The sequence below is a fragment of the Cygnus olor genome, chromosome 22 (genome assembly GCF_009769625.2).
Source record: "Cygnus olor isolate bCygOlo1 chromosome 22, bCygOlo1.pri.v2, whole genome shotgun sequence".
NCBI classification, from domain to species: domain Eukaryota; kingdom Metazoa; phylum Chordata; class Aves; order Anseriformes; family Anatidae; genus Cygnus; species Cygnus olor.
Genome location: NC_049190.1, coordinates 4,415,946 through 4,437,320, shown reverse-complemented (window position 1 = coordinate 4,437,320; position 21,375 = coordinate 4,415,946). Strand labels below are relative to the sequence as shown.

The following is a 21,375-nucleotide window of genomic DNA, read 5'->3' as shown; positions in this document are numbered from 1 at the left end:
ATATCAGAAATGACGTGGAGTCTCTTCTGGCATAGCGTTAGAATTCTGACATACCTTTAAAGCCATTAGAATTGCAGGAGCAAAATCTTCCCCAAGTGAAATTTTGAGTAGGTTAAACCAGGACAATGCAATTGCTAGTGTTTGAGAGTAAAACTTAGCTTTACACACTTGGGGACGCATCTTAAAAAACAGAGTATGATGAGTATGATGAAGACTCAAGGAAGGAGGAACTGTCACTATTCTCATTTACCAAGGAACATCTTGGGAGCCATTTCTCTAGTTGGACACCTACCCATTGGTCAACACTTTGCAAACATCAGGTAGTTGTAAACGAAGGCAGGATGTTGCAGAAACCTGTTTCCCCGAATTTGTGCAGTAATACATTTCATGAAAGATTATTCCCTTTTGCCAGGTTTTTTCTGGGAAAAGAAGAAAGGACTACTCCATTTTCAGAGCAAAAATGAATTCAGAACAAAATGATGATGGCTCAGATTGTAGGTTCCTTTCCCAGATTTGCTTTCATTTCACAATTTGATTTAAATACTAAGATTGAAGCAAAACTGAAATGAAACATTTACCAGAATTGTTCATGCATACTGGTGATCATTTAACAGCCCATGGTGTAGACTGACAAATTAACAGCTGTACAGCAGCCAGTCTGATGCAGGCTTGAATTTAGGAACAATGTTTGTGAAACTGTAGCCTGCGGTATTATTCTGTATGATAGCATTTGGGGTGAAAATTGATCCCCGTCACCCATTTGTTTCAGTCTGTCACGTAATTATACATTTCACTGTGACTCTAGATTAAACCAATACCTTCAGTCTCAGCTACGTACTACCAACAGTCATAATGGGAATAAGAGTTGCTGAATCACTCTTATATGGCTCCCTGTTGAGTAGTGAGATGCAAGCATTAATTAAATCACAAGCATAAAATACAAAAACAAGCTGATTTTGAAAATAAATGATTCTCTAATGCAAGAATGCAAAAATCTATTTTTTCCCCAAACCAGAGAGAGATCTTTGCTCCAGGTTCTCTGAAATGCTTGCCCAACCCCAGTGATAGAAAGTCACTCTAAGAATCCTACATTGCCACTGCTTCCACGATCCTTTGCCAGGAATACATGCAAGCAAGCTTCCATCTACTTTATGCCTTAATCTGTCCCTCATAATTTCTTCCTTTCTGCTGTTTAGCACTTGTGCAGCGTAAGAAGGAAAGGTGTTCTTTTGTCTCCACTAAAGCTGTAATTCTCTTCTTGAGTATTTCACTGCTTTCTGTATTTCTTTGTGCCACATTGTCAAACATCCCCTTGGTTTTCTCAGCAACTGCAAAACAGGGAGCAGATGATAAATACTAACCTTTGAAAATACTTGGCAATTAATTATAGTGGCTGTTCTGAGTATCTAAGATACTGGCAGAACAGTGCACAGAAGTTTCTGTTGCTGTTTGCTAGCTTTGTTTCTTTTTCAGTGATTTCCTCAGGCCTCCTTGCTCTCCTGGTATTGGTAAGGAGGAGCCTGCCTACCCATCCACAGGTTGGTAAATCTAAATTGTAAGTAAGGAGGGCACGCATTCTTCCAGACTAACATCAGCAGCAGTTTTTTTTAGAAGCAACCGACCCAGGACAGCTTGTCAACATAATCAGCTGATGGAGGTACCTTCAGGATTTTATATAACAGCCAAGGGGGATGAACGTGCTCTGTGTTAAGGGAGAGTAAAGAAACATTGCCATAAACAGTGTCTCCATCCAGATTTGGTCAAGAGGGAAAACTTGTTAAGGAAGGCTTAAACTGGTAGGCTCATGATGCACCAGCCTGGTCCCTTACTTTAAGGAAATGTTTAAGGATACACTATCTTCCTGATGTGATTAAACTAATAAAGATAGTAAAACCAATCATCCTTTAAATAGATGCATCACTATCAAAATTCTCATATCCTGACTTGCCTTTATCTTTTTTTTTCTCTCCCCTCTTCTGTGAAGCCTGCTATTATAGGAAGTACACAGGAACACAATAGCTGGAAATGGTTTCTTTAGGGAAGATTAATCTTACTCTCCTTTACATTGTAGCTCTCCAGCTCTCTGTCTAGTACAAGTTCACTTATAATTCCCCTTGAGCTCTGGCAGAATAATTCTATGCAAACCCCTTTTTGGGGGGTTGAAAGCAAAGGAAATAAATTAGGCTTTTTTTTTTTTTCTGGTTCCCTTTAGCACTACATCATTTTTGAAGTTCGGGTTCGCGCGCCCAACTAACCAGGTTTGACAAGAGGCCTCTCCTGCATTTAGGAGCTGTATAATTACAGACAAGCATAGTGTCTGTGGTAGCCTGACATATTTATTACTTGCAGCAAAATGACCATCAGGAACATCTCCTGGTGGTTATGCCCTGGAGATGACTACTTCCATAGGCCTCTTCTCCTAGCTTATTCACCTCCATTCACTTAGCACAAGCCCTGGAGCAGCTGGCCATTAATAAAACAGCAATTGATATCAACCAGTGTTAAAATATGCCCCTTTATTGATTCCAGTTGCAGCAGACTTCACAATCCACACAGCATTTCAGCATAGTTTCAAGCAGTGACAATCAGAGTAGGGTATACAGACAAGTATAATTAATAGATCTGGCTTGTTTGTCAGAGAAAACTTAACCCTGTGCAGTCATGCAGGGTTAGAAAGTTACCAAGTGCTAGCCCTAGCTTGGGTGTATGTGCACGTGGAGGAAAAAGGAAAGTTATCTACATAAATATACTTGTAACTTGTACTGAGGTACACTTGCCCACATCCCATCACCTCATACTGCCCCCCAGCTAGGGAAGGAAGGGAATTGGTGCCACCTGCAGAAGGCTATATCTATATACCAGCCTGAAATGTAGTACCACTTTTCAAAGCAGGCTTTATGACCACCCTGCCCCAAGTCCTTTAGGATACAAGCACCCATTGGGTACTTGCCCATCTTGGCTCCTTGCAGGATCAAGGCAGCAGGCGCATCACTCTGCAGCAGACAAACCGTGAGTCTGCTCAGTGGTTGCTGCATCAGATTTCAGGTGCTCTTTCAGCAGTTCTCTGCAGCAGGCTGGTTCTCCCCCATTGCTAACTTTAATCATCTCCTTATCCCGCAGAGCGGTCGGAGTTTCTGCCAGACAGCATGGGATCTCTTTAGATGTTTGCCCATCATCACCAACCTCAGCCATTTCTCCAGCTTGCTCTGACTCAGAAGCATTTTCTTCCACATACTCAGTAATAAGAACCTCTGTATCTTGTTCCAGCTGGAGATCAGATGGGGCTTTAGCAGCACAGCATGCTTTTTCCACTATCTGCTTTTCTGCAGATCTCTGCGCATTTGTGATGACCTCTCTTGTCTCTGTGGTCTTTAGAGGCATCTCTGTCTCCCCCACATTACACAATGCAGCTGGGGACTCAGCCGCCCTCTCCACAGGCACTTCCTCGTGGATCTTTTCCTCACAAGTTTCCTCTGAAACACAAGTAACTGTGGCATCTTGTTCTGCATGATGCAACTGCTCAGACTCCACTAGGGCAGGCTGATCTTTACTGGGTCCACCTTGGACTTCTGCACACACGTGGACATCAGCCTTCACTGTAGTCTGTGTAGGAGCTCTTGCTTCATGATCCTTGCAGCTGAGTCGCTCACAGGGCTTACAGCCACCAGTAGGCTGCTCAACAGCTTGAGCTTCACTGATCTCTTGTAGGCTTCTCCTGGCAGATTGGGCTTCTTGTTTTGTCTGTTCAACAGGTTCCTGATGTTGTGTCACCTCTGTGCTAGGTTCGGCTTCAGGGTCCTGTGGCACCTCACCGTCTTGTGCATCTCTAGACGAGGCAGTAAGTGGGCCTTCAGTGTGTTGTGCATGCAGAGATGCAGCCGGATCTCCTCGGTCCATCTGAGTTTGAGCAGCAGGTTCACCTTCAGCAATATCCGAATCTGATTCTGCAAGAGAAGGTTCAGGGCTTTCTGGGGTCCTTCCTATACGTGCCAAGTGAAAATGGTTCTCCCCAGTCCATGTTGAAGCATCATGGGACATATGTGCAGCTCCTGATGTCTTTTTAACTTTGGCCTTACAAAAAACAACTTTCCTAGGAAACACACAGAGCCTCTTGTTCTTGCCAAAGATACCACCCATTGCCAGAGCTGACAGGAGCAACCCAATTAACAGCTGTCTTCTGAAGGTGATGCCACCCAGCTACAAGCTGCACACTGCCTGAAGATGAGCAGGAAACTGTCTCAGAGAAGCAGCTTCACACCTGAAAGACATGGATCCTTATTAGCTCACATCCTTTTGCAGACAGTAGTTGCCACGTTCTCACATAATATTAGCTGGAGAGCATTGTCAGAGGCTACAGAAGCAAGCTAAATACAGGTGGAGTTGCACATGAGAGGGAAGAACAAGACACAGAGATGATCTTTAAAGAAAGAAGAGTCTGAGGAGGAAGAAAAAGAGAGTACCTGGTAGGAAAAGAGTACCTAGTACTTCCTGGTAATCAAACCAGGCCACTGAAAAAACAATTGCAGTTCCACCTAAGCTTCCAGGAGCCAAGCAGCCATGCAGGCACTGCTTTTACCTTTCAGCAGGATGGCTGCAGTGCCAATAGCATTCTGTTATACTACAGACTTCTGTAGCAAAGCTGCCGAGTTTCTTAGATTGGAGTCAGACCAGTCAAGGAGGATAGGAGCTTGGGGGTAGGAGCAAGGCAAACAGAAAAAACAAAACAAACAAAAAAACCACTACACATGAATTTGAAGCCCACAAGAGACAGCATGGCTTACTCCTTAATAAGGCCATTAAGAAAAGATTAACCACCTGCAAGAAGCACAAAGCAAACCAAGAAGTAAAAGTAAACCTCCAGCACAAGAGTAAACCTAGACAATGGAGTAGCAAGGCCTGCCATCGCACAGGTTAAAAACAAAGATACCTACTTTACTCAAAGAGACCCACACTGTAAAAGCTTGCATAAAAGGGAAGAAAAACCCATCCAAAAAAAAAAAAAGGCAAACTAGCTGATAGACTCAGATAGCACAAAAAGCACATCATAAAATTCCCCACCCTTACCAACACAACTCCACAATCCTCCCCACTGAACACCCATCACCTACAACACAAGGGCATCAGTCTGGCCTTAAATAGGAGGAGGTGGTCACACTCAATCTCTTCCCCCTTTGGCTCTCAATGTTGGTTCCAGCAGGTTCTGAAGTCCCCTTAATTTTTATTTTTTTTTCTTACTGTTTTTCCCAGCCATTTCATTGCCATTGGAAACAGCATATGGCTGTCCTTCCTAAAAGCAGCTGATATGTTATTTGTATGATTGTTGTTATTTGGTAATTGGCATTGACTATTAAAACTAAAACTGAAGATTAAAACAGTGCAGTCATGAACAATGAACAGTGACCACTGTTTATAACGTGCAATGTGTAGTACCGGAGTAACAGGCATGCTAAAGGCAGTCAGCGCTTTAATTTACAAATGATGTTAGTGAACCCATGGTCTCTGGTATTATTTTATACTGGCCACTTAGGGGTGAAAAATTACTCCCCTTACCACTTTTCTGCTGTCTTCAACTGATTGAGTCATGCAATTAGCTATTTCACGGTGGCTACAGTTTATTTTAATGCTTCCAGCCACAGCTGATAACCCTCTGTTGGCGTTAACATTACCGTATCACTCCAGTTGTGTTTACTGACTGGGAGCTGCAATGCTAAATAGGTCACCTGCGCAAAACACGAAAGCAAATATCCAGTAAAAGCAAACTAATCCCAGAGACGTGAGCATAAAGGCAGATTCTAAATATACACCGCCAACAGCAATGCACCTGAGCAGGATCAAAAAGATCAAAATAACTGGATTCCAGACTATTTTATTTATTGTTAAATGAACCTACATCTTTTGATGGCAAATCTGGTTCAGCATCCTATACTTTGCCTAGCTACCCTGATTTGTTGGATTCATAAATGCAGAATGAGCCTTTGTTGATGTAATTCTATGCATGCAGCCTGTTCTGAGACCGTAACAGGACAATGTCCATGTCTTGCCTTTTAAATGTGGTCCAACGTCTGCTTCGCACAGTACAAAACAGGCCTCCATGTCTCAGTGGCTTCCCCGATCGCATTTACATTGGCTGTAAGAGTTTCACGTAACACCTATCTTTCCTTAACAACAGCTTTTCAAAAGCCATTTACATATTTTCTGTCGGGCTTCCATAGAACTGGAATACAAAGGCAGTTTATGGTTTCTTTCACTACTGGAAACTTCTGCCCGTTAATACATGAACTTAATCCACGATTTCAATTTTTGAGATACACAGATGAAAATACATAGGGACTGACACAGATCGGTGGCTGTAAAACTTGGGTCACTCTAGGGCTGCAAGTCTATGCAATACACATAGATGCTTTGCAAAACAAGGTGGTTGCAAGGAAATGATGCGTCCACAGCTCCCCCTTGGTTTGAAAATGCTATAAGAACTTTTGAGTTAATTTGTTGATTGTAAGTGAGAAGAAAAATGGCTCCTGGCTACAGCTGTTGTGGATAGATGCTGTTGTCAGTGTTGTGTACAATGGGAAGACGCTTAGTTATCAGCTCGTCACTGGGTGGTGGGAATCTTTCTGAGATTCAAAGTATACATTTTTTTCCTTACAATTGTATTATTGTGGAAAACAGACATTCCAATAACAAAGTCCAACTTACACCCATTTGAAACAATCCAGAAAATCTGTTGCATGCAAGACACTGTGGAAGATGGCAAAGTGACACATGGGAGAAGGAAAGAAATTCTGTCAATCATATCTCTCTTGGCTAGATTTAGTATTTGTCTCCAAAGCTTTTTCTGCTCTCTGCTACTTTGATACATTTAAAAGGGTGATTCTACAAATGCATACATCTGATTCTCTGACAACTTTTTAAAAAGCATAGACCTGAAGAAGAGCTTGGCTCAGATGGCAGCTCAGAACGGGGTTGCGTGATTGAACGCTGTAGAACAGGACTGTTCCAAAGCCTTTTAGACAGCATCATCGCTTGCAAAGAGTGTGCTGCAGTCAGTTCAGAACACTGATCTTTGTGTTGATGTTTTTGATTGCAGAGAGTTCAAGCTCCTCCCTCTTACTAGAGCTGTCTCTTCCTTCCTATGCTCGTGGCAGGGCCTCTCAGTACATTAACTATGGCATCTAGATACATTGGACGATCTGCCCAGGGGCATCTCTCATTCGTCATTCAGCTAACATTACAAGACAATGACAGGCTATGTTTGAAAATTTTTGTCTTCAGAGAGCGAGAAGGGCTTTCAGACACCGAGCTCTGCAGCACGGTTTGGATACCAATGCTTAGCTTTTCCTAATGGCTCAAAGTTTGTAAAATTTCTGCCTTTCCCTTGTTTCCAGGCTAAGGAACCACATGCTGAAGCCTTCAAATAGTTAGGAAACTTTTCCTGTAGCACAGTTACTTATTATAACCCTGCTTAACAGAATTAACTTATCAAGCCATAGGCAGGCATAAACATGATTGAGTTTAATTTCTCTTGGGATTACTTACTCAAGCCTCTCTCCTGCCTGAAGTGAAGCTTTATGTTACCAAGATGAGTTTGGGGGAAAAAAATAGCTGTTAAGGCACCCAGCTCCCTACTAAGCAGCTCTTAGAAAGAAGCTTTAGCAGGGAAGACTGCATGACTTTTGGCAGAACAAATCGAGTAAGACAAGCAACTTAAAGAAGTTGAGCTTTCAGTAGCCTTTGCAGAAGTGTTTATTTAATGTTTTCCTACTTTTAGGTCCAAGAAGCCGATTTTTCAGCATCGGGATAGAGACTGTCCAACTAAGCTGCAAGAGTGGTTTACCAGCTTGGACCAGCCTTGTAAGTAACAGGAAAATATTATAGGTGTCTCTTTCTTTGCAGTGTATGGACTCATAAGTGAGAGAAGATGGCAGGTCTGAAACATAGGACACTTTGTCAGCCTAAGTGCATTTGAAAGAAAGGAGGTCAAAGTGTTTAAGAAAGTCTTTTCCTCTCCCAAAACAGTTCCCTCAGAGTATTGAGTTATCCCAGCATCCAGTGTAACTTGAAACATTTAGCTCTCAACTCCTCAGCTATCAGTGACATGCAGGCAAAACAAATCAAGTCACCAACATGAATTTGCCTTTGAGATTTTTTCCAGCATAATTTCTAAGTTCTGATGCAAGTTATAAAATCTAGAAATTTCAGCATGCCTTCATACCCCCCCCCCCCCATAGGCATCTGGGCATTTTACTCCATATGGTCACTGAGTTTGTTTAGTTTGTTTGGACTTTTTAAGTAGAGTATTACCATTTATCCCTCAAAGCATATAGAGAAAAAAAAAACAGTAGTCAGTCATATTCTTCACCTCAACAATTAAGAGGCATTCAGCATGTTTTTGCCATGATCTTAAAACATTTTATTGATACTATACAGTTATGAACATTAAAAGTCAGTATATTTAAGTTACAATACACTGACTTATGCATTCTGATCAAGACTACATTTTTTCTACATGAAGAATGTCACATGAACATTTCCATTACCACAAGAAGTACAAACAACAAACCAGAAATAGCATTTCATTGACTTCTTGTGAAAATATTTGTTCAATATTAACAATATGGCAGTGACAATCAATTGTGAGCTACTTCCTTGGATGCTTCCCTTACAAAGACTTGATTATTTAGAGGTAGCAAGGGAAGCAGCTGTTAGCCTCACAGAAAACACTTGACTGGGCTAGATTAGAGGAGCATTTGTTTGTTTTGTTGCTGACTCTTCATAAGACTGAGGTGAAACCTCGTATCATGATACCTCACTGGGGGAAATGCAGTGCCCAGCATTACTTCAGTGAAACCACAGTTTAAGTGAATTACTTCTCCCAGTAAGGTGTGAGAGCAGAATCAACTGAAGAATCAACTACTGGAAAAAAAAAAGGAACAGCACTATGACTGAACTATAATTCAGGAGAATATCTGGAAAGGTCTACTGTATGTATAATCTGTTCAGCAAAATCACTCTCTAAAGTCCAGGACACAAAGCACAAAATCCTGGGTTCAACAGCTTGAGTTAATTGCTTCTTTTAGCTGAAGTTCTTAAAGGCAGGTACATCATCTTTGCCATTGGACACCACTTCATTTGATCCCCAGGTCTCTCAAGCTTCAGCATCTTCAGCCTGAATCTCTCCTCCAATCCCAAACACTTCTGAATGCAGGGGTGCCACATTCAGAAACTCAGCTTCTTCCTTTACAGGCACCTGAGGGCAAGCCAGGGGTTCCTCTGGAACCAGAATTGTTGGTTGTGTGATTGTCTCCTGGGGCTCTGCTCCACCTGTTAGAGTTTCTGGATCACATTCCCTGATCTCCTCATCTTCCACCAGATCACTGAGGCATATTTGATCTTTGTCACTTGACTGGCAGAAGACTTCACTCAGTTCATCAGACTCTGCAGAACTCAGGCTCTGCATCTCCTGTGCAGTTAGCACAACTGACTGGGTGTCTTCCTTCAAGAGGTCAAGCAGCTGGTTTGCTGACTCTGGATATTCCCCTCCTGGATACAGAGCCTCCCAAAGTATTGCAGAAGTAGAGTGTCTCTCAGCCATACCACTTACTATTTCTTCTGGAGGATCCTCTGTCTTCTTAGTCTCCTGTGTAACCTGGACACTTCGAGGTTCTGTCTCTACAAGAACCATGATCTTGTCACTCCCAGTGGATTGAGGGCTTCCTTCAGCAAGACTAGTCCTGTCCATCTCCTCTGTGTGCTCAGCAGGAAGACAGGGCTCAGCCTCCTTTGCCATCTCCTGCACAGCATACAGTGGCAAGTTCCTTCCTACAGGACTCTCAGCAGTCTCTGTGGGAGGCTTGATCTCGCACTCTTGGCCAGCTGCTGTTTCCCCTGTGATTTCCATGAGGTTGAGAATATTTGTTTCTTGCAGAGTTCCTCCAGCATATGAGCCATCCTCACTGCCAGCCCCAGCCCGTTCATCAGGCTGTCCTATAAATGCAACAAGACTCACAGCCTGAGCTGCATGCATAACCAGCTGGGCCTCAGAAGCATGGGAAACAGGTTTTATTTTCTCTTCTGTGTTGCATGGTTTCTCTCTTCCTTGCTGGCTTTGCAATTGCGTTAAGACTGCAACCTCTCCTTCGGTCTCCCTATCTGCAGATGCCACCAAGAAATCCATGGAGCCCCAGGCTGCCTTCCATTCCTCAGTCACTCCTGTGGGATCTGCAGGAGAACAGGTCTCTGTGCTCTGCTCTGCAGCATCAGCTGACAGCTGTTGGTTCCAGCACAGTGACTGCACCTCTTCAGAGCCTTGTTCAGAGGCTTTCAGGGCTGGTGTGGAAGGCTGCTTCTCAATACAGATTGATGGATCCCTCGAGGTCTGCAAAATCGGCTTGGTCTCACTGGTCTCTTCGTTTACTTCCTCTTCCTTCTTACATCTCCCACAAGTCCCACAGCAGAACTGCGTGCTGGAATTGCTCCCCATGTTGTCACTTGACAGAACCTGCAAGAAACAAGAACTGTTTATCTTAACTGTTTCATAACAGTGTTTTATACACCAAAGGCTTGTTGGCTTAGCTCCTACAGAGGTCTGTACTCTTGCACCAGAGACTGTAAGGTCCCACATGACAGAGCAGACCTCCCTTTACATCAGAAGCTGAACAGAGTTTCTGTATGCCAGAGGACATCTTCCTAGCACACTTTGGTAAGTATCATTACAACAGAAGTGACAAATGTACCACTGAACAATCATAATGAGCTTAATGGTAAGAAATCTGCAGTGCTAATGCAGTTCAAGTGCATCATTTCTCTACTCTTAATCAAGGATTCCCATCAGCCAGCCAGGCACATTTATTAATTGCAAGGTGGCAGTCAACACCAAGTAACACCTGGTGTTAACCCCACTGAGTAACACAGTTCAGATGCAGCTTGTTTGCAGCAGAAACTCCTTCAGCATGAAGGAGAAATTGAGCTTGAACTTTCAGCTGGAGTACCAGTAAAGGGAAGGTAACTAACCAAGGAAATGGTCTTTGTTAAGGTTGAAAGACTAACCTTGCACAGTTAGTCTCCACAAAGGACTCTAATTTTTTTCAGGTTGAAGCCACATGGGCTTGTTTTCTTTCCATGGCCATTACAGAGAAAGGGTCAGACTTGGGGCTAACCAAGACAGCACAGCCACACTATTAATTAATATCTTGCACCAAGACCAGTGTATTTCAGAGCACTATGTTTTGCAGCTTTAAGCAGACATCCACCCTTTCAACCAGAAGCACAGTATCATATTTACAAGAACCATTAGAAAAATAAGAAACTGCAGAACATTAAGTTGAACAAAGTACCCTCAAGCACTAAAAGGCTTCTGAAACACAAGCATTTTTTTGGCTTCCCACTGAAGCCAGACACATTTTTCTTAAAAACGTAAGATTCCCAATAGTCACATGGCTTCTTCTAGGTATCTGTATTTACACTTGCTTAAAAATAAAGAAAAAAATCAGACCAGATAGTCTTCTCAATGCAGAAGTATAACCTCTAATTGGAAATCAAAGCAGTGAATGTATTAGGAGCCTCAGTTTTCAGTAACACTTAAAACTTTGAGAAAATAAATATTAAAAAAAAAAATCTGCATACAACAATTTTAGGACCTATAGTTATCTACAAGCCACACAGGGTGATCTCAGCCTCTTCCAATTTCCTTGTTTCCCCAGTACATTTCTCCTAACAACAGACACCATAATTAGCTTCCATAAGTCAAGAAAGTTGGAGAAACATACCAAATCTTAAACTAAATGATAACTTACCAGCCTAAAACAAATAAAAGCAACAGAAACCTCCCAGTTATCCTTTGGACCCCAAGCTCAACTTAAATAGTACTGAGGGGCCCCACAAAACCACTTCCCCCTGCTCCTTGGGCAGCAATTCCCTGAATATTTAGTTCCTCTCCGTTCTTATTCCCTTCTGGGAACAGCTGTTATGGTTACCTCCTTTATTTTACAGCTGAAGGTGTTTTATTGGCAATTTTGTGTTGTTTTTTGTTTGTTTGTTTGTTTGTTTTGTTTGTTTGTTTTATCAGAGGGTAAAGTAAAAATAAAATGCAGCTTCTGTTTATTGCAAATGAGCGATCACTGGCAGTGTGCTGTAACAACACTCTGTCATAAAGCAGGAGAGGCAGAGGCAGACTCGAGTGGTTTTCCAAGAGCAGACTGTCAGGCAGCTTGGGCTTTGCCTCATCTCCATCTGCCCTGCCTTTTTCAGAGAGGGTGAGTTCAGCAGGCTTGCTGGCTTTGCTGCAGTGGAAATGGGGTTGGGCATCCTTTAAGCTGGTCTTCTTACTTGCATCGGTAGTAGGCTCAGAAATATCAGTACAAAGGTGATGCCTGTAGAAAGTGGAAGGGCCAGCTCTATTGAATAACACAAACAGACACGAGAGTGATGAGAGTACTCATTATACTCAGGACTCAGCACGTGATGCAATAATTTTTTTTCTTCTGGTTGTTTAGTTTTCCTAAAGAGGTCTGTGTGTTTTGTGACTCTACTAGTTGTGAGTGCAGAAAAATGTAAGTCAGTGTGGGCTTCTCTTAACCTCAGTGCTCAGAAGGGTTGAAATTAGGGTCATTAAAATCATAAAATCATAGAATATACTGAGTTAGAAGGGACCCACAAGGGTCATTAAGTCCAACTCCTTAATCTGTGCACGACCACCCAAAAATCAGGCCATGTGTCTGAGCGCATTGTCCAAACGCTTCTTGAAGTCTGGCAGCTCGGTGCTGTGACCACTGCCCTTGGGGAGCCCATTTCAGTACCCAACCACCCACTGGGTGAAGAACCTTTTCCTTATATCCAGTGTGACCTCCCCTGTCACAGCTCCATGCATTATTGCTGCATTTTCAAAGTCAGCTTGGAACCTTCCCTAAAACACAACAAAAACCTGGAAGCAAAACCAAGAAAGAAAAACACAAATAGATCAAATCCATGTCTTTAGTACTAGTGACATCCTTGGAGAACCTACCTGAATAACGTATCTTTAGTAAGAGGACAGAAGGCACTCCTGAGACTTGTGTATTACTCTTCCTAACATACTTCCATGTTTTTTTAGTTCATTTGTGCGGTGAAGAATATAAACATCCCAAGAGTGAACCTGATCGGTCTCTGCAAAGTACAGAGTTGCTTCTTTCTTCTTCCCCCTTGTTTCTCAGAACGACCTCTCTTTTCTGGGTTTACCCGACTGTCATTCAAACTATTACAGATTTCCTTAGCATGGGCAGAAATTCTGCCTCCTCTCATAACATCCTTTGTTCTGCTTCCACAGGGTGACACTGATGCCATTTCTGAAGGAGCAGGCATTACCCAGGCCAGCGTCAGCCCAGGGAATGGAGTATTACTGTTACTGCTTTGATAATTTAAGTGAAGTCAGTGTGTTGATGTATTTATGCTACACATCCCATGAACACCAACTAGCAACTAAACTAATGGAAATAAAAGGTGGCTTTCTATTTATGGCTCATCGTCAACCTCAAGAGAACTGGTGCATATTAAGTAAATAGAGAAAGAAGGTAAGATTCTTCATAAGTTTGACAATTTCTAATTATTTTAGTTTTCACTGCCTCTAAGGGAACCCTTAGTCTGCTTCAATAATTTTCTCATGACCTTTACCACCTGTAAGCATGACAGTAGGTGTTTGGGCCAGTCTCTTAGCACAACCTGCTTCATCAGACCCAGTCTGAAAAAGTACTGTCATAACTGTGTGAACAAGCTACAAAATCTAAGATAAAAGCCTGTTGTTCTCCTTAGTTGCCTTTAGAGGGGTAAGTCACCTTGCAGAAACATCACCAATCGCAGCACGTGCCTGGTGATGACAGCTTACATCTTGCCCCACCTGACACAAGCTGTGCTATTGGCTGAGTGTTTGATATGTAGTTTGCATGTCTAATACAAAATAGGAACAAAACACTTTTTTTACTGTACTGTTTCAATATGAGCTACAGTTCAAATTGAGCAGCAATATAAATACGTGTATAACTAAAACAGCATGAGAGCACTCTTATTACACCATTGTGGAAAAAAAAAAGTCTTTTGGACAAGAGACATCACCTATCTGGAAGGGAACATTAGCTGTCACAGGCAGAGGACAAGTATATATGGGGGAAGCTAAATAACATTACACTCAAATGTAAAAACTAGTCTAAAACATTAGGTTCTGGCAAAGCTAGGACAAGTAGCTAAAGCACTGATGTCATTTGACCTGGAAGTTAGGGCAAACACTTTGCTTGTGAATGGAAACATCAATGGGACACATGCTGCATGACTGAGAAATATGCAAGTGCGTACGTGTGAAGTATGATTACACATTTAGTAATCTGAAAACAGTCTTGTCTTGTAATGTATGTGCAAAGATACACAGCTATCCAAGTTTCACCACAGTGTTTTTATTTCCTTACTGACTGCTGAATAGTGTAGAATTTTCCACATACACTTCATTTATTTCCACAGCACATGGGCATCTGTTATTTTTAAGGACAAAAGTGTGCCAGGCTTTGTGTTCCTATAGAAAGGACAAGGTTTAAGGCTCACTCTGATCACACTGGACTGCTTCTGAGTGCTATCTTCAGTCTCACAGCACAGCCTGCTCATGCTCTTCCTCAGGTAGGGGTGGTCCCAGTGCTCCTTTTCACATTTCTTTGCTCCCTGAAGCATCCTGGACTTGTGTTCTCCTCAGCCTATCAGTTTATCTTCACTTTGATTTTAAAAGTAGTCTCATTCACATAGGAGACAGCTTAGTGCAGTGATTAATACAGTTTATTTATATTTTTTATTTTTATTTATTTTTCTACACAAAATATCAGATTTCTTGGAAGACAAAAATCTTCCTTATATGATATTTGTTCCCAATGCTTTCAGCACTGCAGCAGCAACATACCTAGATGGTGATTAAATTATACAAAGTTTTTAAGTGCACTAACATAGGAGACAGGTTCTTAACTGACGTAAAGTAGCTTCTGAAGAAATCAAGAATATTTTCATCCACAGATGAAGAAAATTTCATTAACATCCACACACCTGAAAAGGCAGAAATTGACTGGTTCCTGTGGGGAAGGGGAAAAGGCAGAAAAACTGGTCAAAATTTATATTGTTTCACTCAAGACACTGATCTGGAGATGGAAGAATGGTGTTAAATACATCAGGCTTAAATAAGTAAGTCATCCATTTCGTAGAATTACAAAGGAAATTGTATGCAGATTCCCCATGGGTTATGCAAAGCATTCCAATGGTCACAGAATGCCTTACATTTGTGTCTAGAGACTTAAAACCATAGTATTGAGATCCCTGATTTAATGTGAAAGATTATGTACTTCTACAAGTTAATGGGCTGTTACACAAGACTGGGTAGCATAAGTACTTTTGAAATAAAGCATGGACTTCCCCCTTGCAGGGTAAATAAGAGCACAAGAGCTCACCAATAATAATACATCAAAATTGCTTTAACATGCTTTGACAACTTATTTTGACAGGTGCTTAATTACAGCAATGTATCACGAGGCATTACATTCCCCCTTCATTGTTTTACGAGCAAGTGGCACAGGAACATAGACCATACCTATCAAAAAGAGCAACTCCACCATGTCATCTGTTAACAGTTAAACACAAAGCAGTTAAGTATTACATTGTTCAGTATTTCAGCACACATCAAGACAAGGTACAAACCCCATGCCCCACGCTCCACTTCTCCTTGTGTCCCTGAACATTAGTTCCATTAAGTCAGTTCCTCCTCGCACCGTTCTCTATTGTATCACATGCAAGGTGTTATTTAATGCCATTTTAAAATGGTTTTAGATTTGTATGCTTGTAACATTTTAAGTAACATTGGTTTAAGACTCTTGACAAAGTACATTAGAACAGTCAAAGGAAAGACTATAAACAAGAAGTCTCATTTTCTTTCCTTAGCCTTTGTGGATTTTTTGCGTTTACAGCGTTGGAAAAGTGTGCACACGTACTGTCTGATACAGACTGTTACACTTTCCTTGCAAAAGTTGAATTGACTTGGCAGACCAACTTCAAGGGGATGCATGTGTCAGAGCCTTCCCAGCCCCTCACTGCTGAGACAGCTGCAAAAATCCAGTTGAACCCTTTGGCCAGCTAGGGGACAAGGAGGCACGTGGCCCAGGTTACTGGCTGAGCAGAACTTGGCCTCTTCAACTTCTGACAAAGCCTGTCAAAATTCAAGTCTACTGCCACCTGTAGCAGGTCTGCTCCCCCAGCACGTTACAGCTGCAGACCAGTTTGGTATCCCACACCTGGTCACCCACCAGTGAGCTGCAGCAGAACCCCCTGCTGTGGGCATAGTGAAGGCAGTGCATCAGAGTTATCAGCTCCCAGTTCCCACACCTTTGGTACACGTGTACTGAATGTAGTGTCATAACCAATATTCCAGAACCTTCCAAATAAATGAAGCTATTTCTTTAACTGCAATTCAAGGCCCACTGCTAACCTAGGCCCAGTCTTGTCCTGTCTGCCCAGCATGAACTTAGCACTTGAGCTCTCTATTCACACCCTAATAGGGAACAAGATTCTACATTTTATATCAGTGTAGCTCACATCAACCCTGTTCTCACTCCTCTTTAATGAGGAAGTGTCTCCAGATGTTTCCCACACAGGTAAGCCAAGCTAGCTCACTTGAGACTGATCCAGGAACTAATAAGGCACACTGTCTGGAGTACTGCCCCGGTCATGCCATCCATATTCCTCATTCTGGCAATAGGCACTGGAAGAGGAACATTCCATACAGGCCTGAGAAGGAGCTGAATGTGGCTTTAACTCAGATACCTTGAGCACCAGATGCTGTGAAGCCTAGATTAGAAGAAAAAGCAGCAGAAGGGACCAAACTATTTAGAGCAATGACATGGGTGGAAGAGGCTTTTGTTCCAGGGACCTTAAAGCACATCCCTCACCTAAATAAGTACTGGACTGAGCAGAAACAGGGTTAGCAAAAAGATCAAACAGCTTGAGACAACAGCATGGTAAGTAAAAGATTAAAAAATAATGAAGCTGCTTTCAACCCAAGTGAAACTTCAGAGGAGAGCACACATTTAGAAATGCTTTGAAGAATCATGTTGCATACGTCTCGGTTTCCTTTTCAAGGGAGAATTTCAAAACATCAGTGTGACAACCTCAATTAGAAAGCAAGGCCTCTTTTCACCTTATTACAGCTCGGGCCAAGGACTTTGTTGTTCAGTCACTACAAACTCTAACCACAGTAACTGCAGGAGAGCTACATTGCCTCAGCTGTTAGCCTGGTGTTTTCCCCAGCACAATGAGGCCCCTGAAGTCTAGTTAAAGCATTACAGAAAAAAATTACTTTGGTACTAATTGGATGACAGACAGGTGCAGAACACTCAAGTTACAGAATGCCCACTACAGAGCTCAGGTTTCTTTAGGTCCCACATTTGTCTTCATTATACTGAGTCTATCCATAGCTTTCAAACAACTTCATTTACATTAAAGTTGCAAGACCTTCAGAATCATCTAAGTGTCTTCAGCCAAGTCTCAGTAGTACAGGTCTTGACACATTAAGGAACTTCACCGATGCTTTGAAATATTGCACAGAAAGTATTCATTTTAAACTCAGTCATGTCTTCAGATTGTAACAGACAGCTTCTAACACTGATAAAATTTCCCAGAAGGTAGAGTTACTCTTGTAAATACATAGACTGGCCCGAGCCAGTCCAGTTAAGATGCACATCTACCAGGAAGAGGCATCTCTAGCCACTATAGATCATTCAGTACAGCCAAAATACATCAGCAAGGCCATTACCAAAGACATGAACACCAGCTATTGTCCATTAAGTATTCATTCTTCTCTGTACAGAAGGACAACATACTTCTAAGGAAAAAAAAAAAAAAATCAACCTGTTAGATACCAAAGATTTCAGTTGCTGTAAAGCCCCCCCTTCAAAAATCAGAAAGGATGTTAAACAAGCATGCTGAGAGACTGTATGATATAATCCCCATCTTCAGTCTGCAGGAATGGGAAGCAGTTAAAACAAGCCCCAGCCTTCCCCGCCTATATGGCCTGTAATGGAAACAGAGCACAAATACTGCCTGCATGTCTCAGGCCGACAGAACAATTTTTACAGCACATGCTCTTGATCGCATTTACAGTCTTTTTCTTGCATCTGCAGAAGCCTGAAAATCCTTACAAGTTCCCTTAGCTGGCTCTTTGGCTGTACCCTGGAAGTCCTCAGGCTTGTAACGGTGTGTTGAAGCAGTCTCTGGAACTTGATCCACCTTCTTGGCGACTGGCTTTTTGTAAACCACACTGAAGGGCTCCTTACTGAGTTTATCTCCCATGTTCACAGGTGTGCCTTCCAGGGAAGTTTTAAGTGGTATATGTCTCCTGCCCAACAGTAGCAACCTTCTCTCTGCCACTGGAGCACCCAGCAGGCCTGTAAAAGACTAGTTATAAGTGACATTAGATGTATTAGCTACTCCACCTTAGTTTTTCTATTCCTAAAAACATTTGTCTTGCAAAGCAAACTAAGACAGACCGCAAGTTAATTCAGTACCTCACTTGAAGTGGTGCCACTCAACAGCATTCCTGGATGGCACTCATTAAAACAAAAAGATTCACATTAAAACAAAAAGATACTTTCTGGGTTACACGTGAAGTCTTGAAGTAAAGATAGCAGGGTGAGCAGCAAGGCTGAATTTTTGAAAGATTCTAAGTGAGAAGAGCAACTCTTTATTCTTAATAGCTACAAGTCACGATTTCAGTAGAAGAACCCATATTTTGAATGCATAGATCTAACATAATCATTATTTTTGACTCCCTTTCAAGTTTCAAGAATCTTGGTGTTGTGGGTTAGCTCTAAGCCCCACACAGCTGCTCACACAGTCCCCCAGTGGTATGGAGGGGTGAAACAAAGGTAGGAGCAAGAAAATTCATGGGCTTAGATATAAACGGTTTAATAGGTAAAGCAAAAGCTGCGTGCACAAAGCAAAATAAAGAATCCATTCACTACTTCCCACCAGCAGGCAGTGATTAACCATTTCCAGGAAAGCAAGGCTTCATCATATCTAACAGTTACTTGGGAAGCCCAGTGCCATAACTCTGAGCATCCTTCCTTTTTCCTTCCCCCAGCTTTTACTGCTGAGCACAGCTTGCTCCCGTGAGGAATATCCCTTCAGTCAGGTTAGTTCAGCTGTCCAGGCTGTCCTCTTCCTACTTGTGCACCGCCAGCCTACTCACTGGCAGAGCAGCCAGAGAAACAGGAAAAAACCTTGACACTGTGTAAACAGTGTTCAGCACTAACTAAAACAGTGTTATCAATGCTGTCACAAATCCAAAACATAGCTCCAGAGCTACTATGAAGTAGATTAACTCTATTTTAGCCTAAGCCACTGAAGTACAGAAGAATTTATGAAGAAATACTTTACTATGAAGGTGGTGAGGCACTGGAACAGGCTGCCCAGAGGAGCTGTGAATGCCCCATCCCTGGAAGTGTTCAAGCCAGGTTGGATGGGGCTTTGGGCAGCCTGGTTTGATGGGAGGTGTCCCTGCCCATGGCAGGGGGGTGGAATTAAATGATCTTTAACATCCCTTCCAACCCAAACCATTCTACAATTCTATTACTGTCATGCAAAAGATTTCTAGTACAGAGCTGTTAGCAAGTCCATAAAAATAGTTTTTGGGGAAACAAGATGACAACTTTAAGGTTAGTGTTTAACGTTAGCTTGCTGAGCACAGCTATTTGGGTTTTATTTTGGTATCTCACCCAAATAGTTCTGTGTAATTTGTAGCAAGTTAGAGCAAACAGCAGAACGTATTGCCATTCATTTCAAACCCACAACTGATATACCTACAGGAACACAGCATATTTCAACTTTCACATTCTCCTCTTTCTAATTTACTATCAAAGTTGCATCAACGAGTTACACATCAGACTTCTGAACAGACTTGGTGCCCAGAGCAGGAAGACATTAAAGAACACTTACCTGACTATCAGCTAACCAGCAAAAAGCCACTGCAAACCTGCAATAAGCAGCACACCCCCAGCTGTGAGCACTACTGGTTGGCTGGTCTTATGTGGGATCGAGGAGTCGCACAGAATTGCTTCCCCAAAGTCCCTGAGCATCAGTTCCTCAGGCTTTCTTCCTCCTCGAGCCATTGCTGTTGTGTCATATGAAAGCCAAAGATAAATGCTTTATTAAACTACTTACGATGTTTCTAAGTTATGCATATTTTACTCACATTCTTATGTCTATATTCTTGTGCCCCTTTGAAATTTGAAGTTTTTGTTCATAACGCTGCATGATTATGTTCATTCACATGAAGTGTTGGTAGCTAAACAGTAGGTCCCACAAACCTATTTATACATTAAACACTACACAATTCATATCAGCATTCATTTTAGCACACTTAGAGTAGGAAATTAAGGACTTGCATGCAACTTTGCACCGCTGGAGCCTTACAGAAGCAGACAGAGCTAAGTCCTTCATCCTGTGTATGTACTTCAGTCCAGCACTGGCAAATAGCAGCTGCCTGGTGAAAAGCAGCACAGCACCCTGGTAACACTTGGTTCACGCAGAAGGAACAGCATGTACTGCACAGAGGGACTTCAGGGAAGTGAACTGCATTTCTGCTATTGCTTTACTCTGAAAACGGAGGTGGAATCCACCTGGCTTAAGACAACCATTCAAGTACAGTGATGGTTCACACGCCAGCCTTAAAAACTTGAAGTAAACTAATTTATGCCCAACTTAAGAACATTATATGACCAATTAGCTGGATTAATACCATTCTTAAATCTTTTTCATATGTGGCAAGTGATTTAGAAAGCATTACTTCACCAGCTGCTTTTGCTTTTTCTGGGAGAAAACAAGTCTACACACACCATCTCTACTTCTGTGCTACCTGACAGTTTTCATGAAAAATCACCACCAGTTCTCACAGGACCAGGTCACCATTTGTTGATACCTCGACTGTTCGTCTCATATCCTTACAACCCTTTTACAATGCAGTGCTCGCTGTGCTAAAAAAAATTTTATCAGAAGTGACAACATATTTTCCAAAGCTCCTTAAATGCAAAAGGCAACACTCAGTCTTTCAGCACCGATTGCACAGCCAGGCAGAATCAAAGAAAAGAGCTGGTTTATCCTTAGAATCCTATACAGAGAATTTACCCACCTACTTCTCAATTCAAAGCAGCAAACAGGAGGTGTTTTTCCTGTCACGTTGCTGTGAAATCCAGAATTATGCTAGAAGTCACTTCTTGTCAGCTTGGACCATTCCCAGCCTCTTCTCTCACACCCACCAAAGCACTCACATTCTGCCAGGGTGCTGCACGCAAACGAAGGGGGTTGTCCTGACTGATGCCTGACTCCAATTCA

The 21,375-nt window shown here is 42.2% G+C and overlaps 2 protein-coding genes and 1 long non-coding RNA gene across 3 annotated transcripts; all 3 read right to left on the bottom strand.

Annotated features, from left to right (window-relative positions):
- Positions 1 to 2,194: 2,194 nt before the first annotated feature.
- Positions 2,195 to 5,125, bottom strand: LOC121058688. Its single transcript, XM_040534555.1, has 2 exons — positions 5,065 to 5,125; positions 2,195 to 4,258 (listed from the first exon to the last, which is right to left on the bottom strand). The coding sequence occupies exon 2, from the start codon at positions 4,135 to 4,137 to the stop codon at positions 2,989 to 2,991; it is 1,149 nt and encodes a 382-aa protein (XP_040390489.1). The 5' UTR covers positions 4,138 to 4,258; positions 5,065 to 5,125; the 3' UTR covers positions 2,195 to 2,988.
- A 2,884-nt stretch (positions 5,126 to 8,009) lies between these two features.
- On the bottom strand, positions 8,010 to 11,947 carry LOC121058666. The gene is made up of 2 exons (XM_040534526.1): positions 11,793 to 11,947; positions 8,010 to 10,498 (listed from the first exon to the last, which is right to left on the bottom strand). The coding sequence occupies exon 2, from the start codon at positions 10,478 to 10,480 to the stop codon at positions 9,146 to 9,148; it is 1,335 nt and encodes a 444-aa protein (XP_040390460.1). The 5' UTR covers positions 10,481 to 10,498; positions 11,793 to 11,947; the 3' UTR covers positions 8,010 to 9,145.
- A 2,564-nt stretch (positions 11,948 to 14,511) lies between these two features.
- Positions 14,512 to 20,154, bottom strand: LOC121058646. The gene is made up of 2 exons (XR_005814279.1): positions 19,981 to 20,154; positions 14,512 to 18,441 (listed from the first exon to the last, which is right to left on the bottom strand). It is a non-coding gene; the product is annotated as an uncharacterized LOC121058646 (long non-coding RNA).
- Between the last annotated feature and the right edge of the window lie 1,221 nt (positions 20,155 to 21,375).

Bases quoted from the DNA above. Each gene is read 5' to 3' on its own strand.
- LOC121058688 (XM_040534555.1), bottom strand. From the start codon at position 4,137: ATGGGTGGTATCTTTGGCAAGAACAAGAGGCTCTGTGTGTTTCCTAGG.
- LOC121058666 (XM_040534526.1), bottom strand. From the start codon at position 10,480: ATGGGGAGCAATTCCAGCACGCAGTTCTGCTGTGGGACTTGTGGGAGA.